The sequence below is a fragment of the Pholis gunnellus genome, assembly GCF_910591455.1.
Source record: "Pholis gunnellus genome assembly, chromosome: 21".
NCBI classification, from domain to species: Eukaryota; Metazoa; Chordata; class Actinopteri; order Perciformes; family Pholidae; genus Pholis; species Pholis gunnellus.
In genome coordinates, this window is record NC_136548.1 from 16,058,156 (window position 1) to 16,069,420 (window position 11,265).

An 11,265-nucleotide genomic window follows, 5' to 3' on the forward strand; every position below is an offset into this window, starting at 1 on the left:
TTTCTGTCTGCCCCTGTTTCCTTTCTTCTATTCTAGGTCTCACTTTCTCTCTCTGCCCTTCGTCACTCGCACCCATCTCACCCACTCCACTCCACACCTCACCCCCTTGTCCTCTCTGCTGATACGCAGTCTGGATCTGCTCGCTGACGTCTAAAAGGCCTCAGACGGCTTTGGAAGCTTCCTGCAGCCTCTCTGCCTCCCTCCCTCCCTCACTCTCCCACCACAGTTAGAGAGGGTGAATAATTCACAAGCGCGTTGCCATAAAGATAAAGCTTACTTTTTCCACCCTCATGCAATAAACCGGGAACATCCACTCAGCACCAAGGAGGGAAAAAAAGAAGTATTCTGTTAAAAATACTGCTGATAAATTTATAAGAACATACTGCAAAGCTAACTCTATAAATGTTTTACTAAATCGCATAGCCGTTGTTGTATGGAAAGGAGGGAAAAAAGGAGGGAAAACCCAGTGCTAGGGCGAGTGACCATCAGGGAGATTTATTTATACAAGAAAAAAAACCTTTTTATTACAGTGTATGATATAATATTATTCTTGTACTCCATTTATAATCAAGTTCACTCAGAAACAAATCGCATATAGGTCTGATTTATTTTGTTCTTTCCAGACATTATTTATGAGGACTCTAATATTTGAGCCTATGTGGAAAAAGCAGACATTTTTCAACCGTGGCCAGACATTTCAACCGTGATGAACGACAATGGTAACGGGCAACAGGCCAGCACTATTTTTCAAGTAGTGTTTGAGGCTAGAAAATTGTGTTTAAATGCTTTCATCAGCTAAAAGCCAATGTGACTGAATCTTAAAATGAGTGAGAATAAGCAAACACAACTTTGTGGGGCATTGTAACTTTTCTCTAAACTCGTGTTGCAGATTAACTTTCCGTTCTAGTTTTTCCCTCCATCTCGGTTTAAGGGAGGAGAGCAGGCTTCCTCCATCCTCCACAAAGCTTCCTACTTGTCTGTCTTTTACTATCAGCGGGAAGTTTTTTAACAAAGTTGCTTTGTTTTTTTAACAAAGTTGTTTTATTAACGACACTGGGGTTTAACTTTAAACAAGTTTTTTTCCATTTGCAGTCTAATTTCCTGCTCTCCTGCCAGACAGAACCACCACAAGCTTTAGAAACCCATTCACATCCTTTTTTCGTCTAATTTGAAACACGCCCAATCATCAATCTGACAACGAATTTCCTGTTATTAAAAAGCTGCCATTTTCAAAGTTTTTCTTCCGCAGTGACATTGTTATCTTATGTGTCCCCAGTGTCGTGCTGGGTTTCTCTCCTTTCCTACTAACCCTTTATCAAAAGCATGTCGTTCCCCAGGGGACAACAGTAGACCGTCCTCCCTTGTTGTTTTCCAGGAATAGATGACTCTCTTATCTAGTAATTGTATGTCTCTCAAAATTGCTTCCGACCCCCTACAGTTCCCATGTACCACTCTGATTTCACTCTTTATTCCAAGAGCCCACCTTGGATAAATGTCTACTTAACTCCAAGTGCAAATTGCTTGAGAATTTGCTCTTGCTTCATTAGTAAAAAATAATTAGTTTCTTTAAGAAGTCCATTGTTTTTTTGTTAGGTATTTATGGCATCCCTTAGCTTATGTATTCAAATCCTCACATTCACATTGACCGTTAGTCACACAATAACACACAATAACTAACCGGTCGAGGCAGCAGTAGAGCAGCAACTCCCACGGAAAGGAAACCTGAAACAGTTGAGGTTTCATCAAAATAGTTTGAGTACACAAGATGATTCGTAGATAACGCGTTTATGCTTCTTTTTTGGATTGGACCAATAAGCCACATATGAACCTCGACATGCGAAGCGTCCCTGATATGTCCTTATATGTAGTGTCATGTAAAGAAAAGACAGAATTTGGTCAGAATTGATCAGTGTGATGAAAACTAATGAGGCTCCCATGAGAAATTTGAGGTTTTCCTCTAAAACAGGGCTCTCTACTCATGTACCAAGCGCAGCTGAGAGCGTGCAAGCTTTCATTACAATCAAAAGCAACAACAGGTGATTTCAATGATTGAACCAGGGAGGGAAATCACGACATGAACGGCCTTTTGCGGGAGTTAAATCCTGCACCGGCTGCCCTTTTTGTATTAGTCCAAACAATAAAAAACTCAAGATACTCAATTCATTTACTGAAGCTTTGCGATTCAGACGACAGTGATCCTGTGTAGTCGTGTGGGAGGAGTACTTAACTGTCCAGAAGAGAGGGGAGGGGGGATTTAGAGCTGTAAAGTGCAGGTGTGCAGGCAAAAGTGACACAGTGCATGAGGATCCAGTGGAGGGGAAATAAATGGTCAGGCTGGCTGATCCTGGAGGACTGAGACTGTCGGGGATCATAAAACGGACGATTATCCGGGCTGGGACCGACTGCTGCCGCGGAGCTCACACCTGTCATCCCGGCATTATGAAGTGGATCTCAGATCATGATGACGGAGGCCACATTGCACTGGCCACCCTTAAAAAAATGTGAATTAGCAAACGTGTTATTTTGTCATTCATTAGTGTTTTTCCATGGAAACTCCCTGAGTAATTTGCCGTGAAATGGCAACACCCCTCTGTCTGTGCCGCAGCGCTGTCTGCGATTGCGGCCTGCGGGGCAGGTGTTGTTGCACAAGGCTCGCAGAGCAGCAAAGCCCCGAGCTCAGAGAGGTGGGCTTTCACCTCACCGCCCAGCAGCCATCACTCTAAATCACCCCCCCCCCCCCCCGCCTTCCTCCTCCTCGTCTCTCTTTGACCTCCACTAGCATCCACTGACCTGGAAAATATCGGGTGAGTCCAAGCCACCGAGAGCGCCGCTGGCCTTTGCTTCGCCTGCAAACGGCAGAAATATTGAGCCAATTACAAGATTATTATCTGGTGGTGGTGGCGGCAGGGGAACACTGTGGGGAGTGTAGTTATGCCTGCCAGGGCTCCCTGCTGGAGGAGGGGAAATGAATCAAAGGCTTGTGGGGGGTGGGGGGGGGGGAGTGGACAGCACTCATACCCACTTGCCTCTATGTCTTTACAATTCCTGTCAATTGACAGACATTGGCCCGGATCCAAGCCGCTTTCTGAAAGGCCCGGGATAACACCAGGAAGTGGGCCGTTCAGAGCCGATCACTCGTTAGCTTTCTCCTAATTCATATGTCATGTTGTCATATTATGCGTGCACCCGATTTACAGTAAATAAGACCTTATGGCGCATTCAGACTTTTTTTTTCTGGCATTTATATAGCAGGCAGACATGAGTCACAGCCTGAACACGAGGGCAGAGTTGAGTTAGTTTGCGAGTAAAATTTTGCTCAGTAGGGAAACGAAAGCAGTGATGCGTCAGGCCCTTTATTCCAAAGTGGTTGCTTTATAGACGAGCCTACAAAGGACACATTGAGTGATGTACTGCGCATTACTGTGTACATTGGATTTGGGTTTTTTAAATAGGGAATAGAGTCCTGGCATCCTTCACGAGCTAGTTAGTTCCATATGAGAAGAATGACGTACAATTACAGCATGTGTTATGTTCTGTCATGTACACAAGCTGTTTGTTATGTTCTAAACTTCTCCGTCACCCGAAATATCTTCTGTCTTCTTACTCTCTCCAATACTCAAATGTACGTGCCAAAGCAGTGACTTTGATTTAAAGGCAGGCCGGGGTTCATGTGCCGTGTTTCTTATTTGGGTTTTGGGTCTGTGTGTTGTTTCGTGAGTGGATCCCGCTGCCTGTGTTTCATGCCTTTAGTGTGCTCAGGGAGTCGTACTTTAGCAGCACGATGAAGACATCAAAGCCGGTTCTGGAGCTGCAGTAAATATCAAGCACTTGGACAGCTTGTCATCTCTTACATCACCTACCCTGCCAATAAAGTTTCATTAGAACGTGCTGCATGCGTCTCCTGCAGAATGGAAAGAAATAACCCCAGTGTGGTTCACTTACTGTAGATCTGTAAAAACGGTTTCTTGCTCCTTCGTCCAACTAAAAACGTAAACGTTTTTTTACCTCTAAAACATTGGCGTGGTGGTAGTCACGGAAAAATGAATCAACGATGTGATTTGTTTGGAAAAAAATGCCCAAAATTGTCCAGGTTCCAACTCAAATCTCACGGTTAGCTTTAGGGGGTCTTACAATTTTGGCACCAATCCAAAGCGAGCCCTTTCTAAAAATGTACACGAATAGGACATGCATGAATTGATAGACCTGATCCGCGGAGACCCGAGTACAGTCGGACCTGATCCACATAGATCAAAGGTTGACCCGAACACCGCACACACTACCTGATTAGACTGACCTGGGTCTCGGGTCAGGTCATAGATACGAGGAACCACGTGGACTTTAATTGACCTCTTCTATCAGTTTGAACCACATTTCTGGAAAAAAAAAAATCTTTACATTTTCAACTTTTGCTTGGACAAAATGAATAATTTGAAGACGTCAACTTGGGTCCCGAGAGCTCGTTATTTACACACATTTTGGACTCTCTTTTTATTAAAGGGGAAGTGTGCCGCATTCACACATCAAAGTCTGTTTACAGGTTTTTGGGAGCACCGTTGCATAATTGAAAAGAGCTACGCTGATAAGTCTGATTAAAATTGCCTCAAGTAACGTGAGAGTACACGTTTGAAAAAGAAAGAATCTGCAGGTGTGGAGGGCACTCTTCATCTCTTCCTTGAGGCTACATTAGCTGCTGCTAACGTAACCCAAATCTCTGGAGGAGGAGAAGAGGAAGAACAAGTGGAATATAAATTTGATAGCTCTGCTGCATCTTTTTTTAATTATTATTATTGTTATAATTGTTATAGAAGTGCAATGCTCAATCGAGAATAAATAATAACTGTTAATAATTAGTGGCATGTATAAATGTTTAGATGTAATCTGCCTAAGAAACAGAACTAAATTACGTTTAATCAGTATCTGTTTCCTAAGGCTGCACTCCACAGATGAACCTGAAACCATTCTCCCAATAACTATAAAATTTGCATCAGCCTGGATACATGAGCCACTTTATGACTTATGACCGTGCTTGGACTCCCAAACATGGCCGTCTTCATGTTGCACACCATACCACATACCTCACTGACCCTGGAAATCCCCCCGGAGTGCCCTCGCACCGACACACCACCGCCGTGAGTGCATCGACCGCAGAACAAGCTCGACGCACGCCATCAAATATGGATGCTTCCTTTAGTACGGGCTCATCTCCTTCTTTCATAAAACAATAATGTTCTCTTTTTGCATCCTAAAGTTGCGGGTACTGCACGGGCTGTTTCTGAAGTCTAGCGGATCCCAAATCAACATTTTGCTGACATCGCCCGGGAGGCGCTCAGGAAGACTCCCTCTCCCCTATCGATAATTAGTCTCTGTGTTCTTTATTATCGACGTGTCAGCTTAGCAGACATTGCAGTCTCCGGTGGCGTTGGACTTGTTTTTAAAGCACCACTATACAGCCTCACTCGGGGCTCTTGGGGGGCGATGGGGCATCAGCTAATGTGAGAGGAAAGGAGCCTTGTCCATGTTGCTCTTTACACGGCTGAAGGAGAGGTCGCCGATACCGAGAGGACTCCGGAGGTCAGGCAGATGTCGAGACATCAGTGCACCTGTGTTGCGGCTCTTGCACTTATCGACCGTTTCCTGCGGGTCCCCCCTTGTGCTGACCTCGTGATCCGTTCCTCGCAGAGGAGGTCCACTCAGCCACACATAGCATGGATGTGTTTTGACATTGGCCTGAAGGTATTGACTTACGGCTTTTAGATCCGTTTCACTTCATACATTGAGCTCAACCGGCAGCTTTTTTTAGAGCCACGAGGAAAGCTGGCGCACTCACCTCAGTAATGGTGACTCTTCAGCAGTTTGGGGTTCCTCCTCTGACATGGTTTCATTGTCATAACTTTTGTTCCATATTGTCTCCTTAAAACAGTGTCAAAAATATAATGTTGGAGTGTTGACCATAGACTGTATATTAGAAGTCGACGTAGTCATCGTGACGCCACCCATTGGTTTGTGGACTGCCGTTATAAAGTCTTCAGTTTAATTAAATCCATGTTGGAATACGGTCGTCGCCATTATTTTTTCGCAATGAACAGAAGTTACCATATTTGGAATGACGTAGAGACGCCGTATACTGCTCTGGTAGCAGCAGCGACCTGTTAATCACAGTAAGCTCGTCTTAAAGCATCACCTGCTTTATGGTCTGTTTGACTCTAAATGGACCATAATTTACTAAATGAACATCATGCTGTATTGAAGAAGACTTGAAACTATCGATTGAGACCATAAACTCATTTTTACAATGTTTACTGAGGTAATATATCAAGTGAGAAGTAGAGTCATTTTCTCATAGACTTCTATACAATCTGACTTTTTTTCTACTGTCAATGTTGGTTTGTTTTAACCAAGACAGCAATTGTTACCAAGTAATTTTTGTACCTAACTAAACCTAGCTGTATCAGATTAAAATAAAGCTTATATATGTCATTCTAGAGGGCAGTTTGAAACGTAGTATTTTGTTGTGTACTTCGGAGGACTTGTTGTTGGGGGGAAACCAGCCTTATCGTGACAGCTGGTGTCTTTTATGAACGCGCTCTGTTTGTGTAAAGCTCTTTTTCCTCTGCAAAGATGTCAGTGCCCTCTGTCTCATCTCATCCTGTGTATGTTAAACGGAGCATGATTGTTTACCAGCCTCGTTCTGCAAGGCAGGAAAAAAAAGAAACGGTGCCCATCACATCAGAAAGAGACACTCGGCAGTAAGAAGGGAGAGGCTGTACTTTGATAACAAGTCCTTGTGCTTGCCAGCGCGTGGTCCTGTGAACAGACTGGAGTGTAGAGCAGAGGACCTCCCTCCTTTAGGGTCTCAGTAGTTCTGTCACGGGTGGCAAACTGCGTCTACCCAGGGAGCAGCCCGGGCCACTTTGTCAGTGCCGGTCCTGGCTTTAAGCAGCAGCAGCCAAGCAGATGAATAATTAACGCCTGCATTCTGTACTTTGGTGAATTTTAAAGCCGTATTCTGCAGAGGCTCTAAATGGCAGAGGGAGGGCGCGTTAATCATTCATGGGCTGCTTTTACCCGCTTTGCTTAAGGTCACAGTCCTGAAGGCAGAAGGAAAGTTGAGAAAGAGGAGTAGAAGAAGAAGGGTGGCGTGGCCGAATGGATCCGCTGGTTTTCCCGTCTTTTTTGTGAGTTTCTGGTTGAAAGGACTCAAGCACACATGAGGAGATTTTTCCAAATTAATGTTATAACTAGAGTTGCTCTGATACCAGTATCTGAAACACCTCCGATACAGCCTGGATCAGGTGTCTGCGAGTTTATGCACCAATCGGATCATTTCATTATTCTAGCCCCTGCGTGATCGCTACTGCACGTGTGCAGTCTAGTACTACCAGCCTGTGGTTAAACACTCGTGCAGCTTATTTTCTTCCCCTGATAATGCCACATTATGAACAACAAATACGCATTGAAATCGGCAGGAGGAGAGCTAGTTAACGTTAGCTGTTAGCAGCCGGTGGGCAGCACGGTCATGCTTGACTAAATAACCGAGCTAACAGCTAACATTAAGTGAGGTGCCATCGAGTTGCATTATGATGCTTTCAAGCTCCATATAATTGATAATACAGAGGTTGTCTTAAACTTTACTGTGCTCTTCATTAGGATGTGAACTCATTTAAAATACCAAGCTATGACCATAGTTTCTGTTTGGAGCGCTTTCTAACACCTACAAACAGCAAATCGTTAAACCACAAGAACATTTCTCAAAGGGGAGATCGCAATAATAAAATACCTTTCTGATGTTCCTGCACCATTTGTTGGCACAAGCGAAAGACAGGAAGGAGATCAATTATGCTGGGAGTGCCTTTTTGCTCAAATATCAATATTTTAGAAGCAGCGCTATAGTCTTGGTGTGTAGAGATTGACGTTCTTCTTTTCTCGCCATGTGATGGTGAAGAATACACCCTTTCAAAATGGACCCAGGGGAGTCCCCTTCTTGATTTCATAAGCCCTCGGGCTACATTAAGGAACACTTGAGGTAGCATCTGCGTACCATCACCACAAGAATGTCTTTAACATCCGGAGCACGGTGCCGCGCCAAAACTGCAAATCAACATTTTGGTCACACCTCTTGGCAGCTAATTGAGCTCAAAGACACCTGATAGAGATCAAATAAATAACCCACTGCAAACGACACGTTTCCAGTGTTATTCTGGATTGATTGGATTCAGCGTTTTTTGATGACATAGCGGTCCAGTTGTAATGTTTATTGTAATAAGAGCGGCCGTACAACTGCGACAGTTCAGTCAGGAGTGCAGGTCAAACAAACATCTCACTTCCTTTCTTCTGTTTTTTTTCTCCTCTCAGGGAGCTGATGCCTAAGACTCTGGAGGGCCAGATCACCATGGAGAAAACCCCCAGCTACTTTGTGACCAGAGAGGCTCCAGCCAGGATCGCCGCCATGTCCCGGGACACCAAGCTGATCGTGGTAGTGAGGGACCCCGTCACCAGGGCCATCTCGGACTACACGCAGACGCTGTCCAAGAAGCCCGACATTCCCTCCTTCGAGAGCCTCACCTTCAAAAACAGGACTACGGGGCTCATCGACACCTCGTGGAGCGCCATCCAGATCGGCATCTACGCCAAGCACCTGGACAACTGGCTGCAGTACTTCCCCATGGAGCAGATCCTGTTTGTGAGCGGCGAGCGGCTGATCAGCGACCCGGCCGGAGAGCTGGGCCGCGTGCAGGACTTCCTGGGGCTCAAGAGGATCATCACGGACAAACACTTTTACTTCAACCAGACCAAGGGTTTCCCGTGCCTCAAGAAGGCCGAGGGCAGCAGCAAGCCCCACTGCCTGGGCAAAACCAAAGGGCGGACCCATCCCAACATTGACCCCGAGGTGGTGCAGAGGCTACGGGACTTCTACAGGCCCTTCAACATGAAGTTCTACCAGATGACAGGGCGCTTTTTTGGCTGGGATGACTGAATGTGTTTTTCACTGAGGACTGTCAGAAATGCTGTAGCGGAGTATGAGGAGCACTCTACGGGGGGGGGGAATAATATTATCAAGAAAAGTCATAATCTTACGAGAAACAAGTCTAATATTTAAATTTTAAAGGAATTAATCTATGAAAAAGAAGTAGAATATTTTGTGAATAGCACAATACTTACTTTGTACAAATTGTGTTTTGGCAAGCAAAAATATTTATATTATTTATGATTTCAGGCAATGCTAAGACATGCACACCTAATCTATACAAGCCAATGTAGTTCATTTAAGTTGTTCTTGAAATCACAACATATTCTATTCTGTAAAATGATTCTTACTTATAATATTACGATGATTTCTCATAAATATCTTACCTCGTACTTGTTATATGGCTTTGTTAGACTTTATTCTAATCAAATATAAGATTAAAATGTAAGTATTTAATAGTGTTTGTTTTAAATTTACAAAATAGTTCACATGATATATAAATATATATTCGAGAATATAACAACCAAAATGCTACAGTAAGTATTAAAATATCTTAAATTATTTTTGCTGAAATATCTGACATTTTCTCAAAATATGGGACTTTATTCTTCAAATATTATGACTTTAGTCCCCAAACAGTGTTCCCAGTACTCCGTCCTCAGCAGTAACTCTAAGCAATATGTGGCTCACAGATATGCAATAACTCACTGTTACATTTTCATTGTCAGAGCTGCCTCTAATCCACAATCATGGAGATATTTTCCTCTAAGAACATATTGAGTTGTTGAAGGATTTGCGTCATATCTCCCTGCACTATCTGAAGTATTTTTTTTCCAGTTCCGAGTCCTTGGCTGTGACACAGAAATATTGTATGCAGTGCTTCTTTGAGAAGATGGGTGAAATCACATTGTGTCCAGGGGCTTTTGATAAAAGCAGTGTTTTAATGCCATATTTTAAACATACATAGCTGCTTTCAAATTTGAACATTTTTATAGCAAAAAAAAAAAAAGAGAATGAAAATATATGTATTTTTGAAATGTATTTATTCGAGTACACAAGCAGTATGTATGTATGTATGTTGAATAACTCCTCAGAGATTATTTGCTCTCTAATTATTATTCTTCCCATGCCTTTAGAGTTTTGTTTTTTGTTTTATTCTAAAAACATGTTATCCTCGTTTTAATTTCAGGTGGTCCGTTCTAGTATCTATTAGCTCGACAGTGTGGCAACGTCTCCACGTAGCTTTCAGTGCCGGAGCTGTGAGTTTGTTATTTCGGAGGGTCGCTCGCCCGAACGTCAGCTAATGAAGTTACAGGCAAAGACGGCGCTCGCTGTTATTCAAGCAACAGCGACTCCTTCCCCGAACTGTGACTCAAATTTCCTCAACATGCCTCCCTGTGAATTGAATACACTTGATGTCACTGGCCTTGCTCGCCTCGAGGCGATGCGTGCGTGGAAGTGTTTTTAAAACCCGGGGAGCACGAGAACAATGGCCGAGTTGTGTTCCTAATTTCTGTCTACTTGTATTGTGAGCCACTTTCTGAAAGCAGATGTGCTTCAAAGGACTCAAAACCATGTTGTGTTTTGGTGTGAGCATCAGAGAGAAGCCTAATATAGATTTTCTTTTGTTTTGGGGGGGGGGGGGGTTATATTACCAATCTAATTGTGCTGTTCTGACTGTTGTTTTCTTAAGATGTTGGGATTTTTAAGGCACTCCTTGAATAAAAAAAAATGCTATATGTAAATATTGTATTTATACTGGCCTTTAAATATATATTTTTCCAATTTGTCATGGAAATGATTCCCTCTCAGAAATGCATGCAGGATAGCATACCATGTCCACAACGTAAGGGAGTCATTACAGTGCTGCTCACGCAGCTAACAAGCTCAGCTTCCTGCTGAATCATACGAGCGCTTTCCTATCTCCCCGGTTACACCTTCACATATTGTCTCTGCTTATCTCGCTCTAGCCTCCGGGGCAGAGCGTCAAAAGAAACGATGCTTCCAATCTGGGAGACTTATTACAGGTTTCCTGGCAGCTTGTTTTGGGGGACAGTGTCAAGAAAGTTGGAGTGGCACTCTGTTGGCTTGGAAAGGCTCTCATTCCTTCCAGCTAACACGTGCAGTTTAGCGTAGAAGAAGATCATTTATGCACAGCGTACAACTAAACTGAAATAAACACACACACACAGTACATATCCAGACATTGTTCTACCTAAACTGCGGATACAATGTTATTAATCTCGTATGTTTTGTTAACTCGCATTACACAGTGTGAGGTAATATCACGGGTGGCCAAA

General features: G+C 43.5%; 1 protein-coding gene across 1 annotated transcript in view; it reads left to right on the forward strand.

Annotated features, from left to right (window-relative positions):
* The window catches only part of LOC306712807 (heparan sulfate glucosamine 3-O-sulfotransferase 3A1-like), a gene marked incomplete at its 3' end in the record, with an annotated part of 29,125 nt that extends 20,151 nt beyond the window's left edge, over positions 1 to 8,974 (forward strand). The window contains exon 2 of the mRNA XM_079182227.1: positions 8,353 to 8,974. Coding sequence (XP_079038353.1) covers positions 8,353 to 8,974 — 622 coding nt within the window. The remainder of the gene's footprint in view (positions 1 to 8,352) is intronic.
* Between the last annotated feature and the right edge of the window lie 2,291 nt (positions 8,975 to 11,265).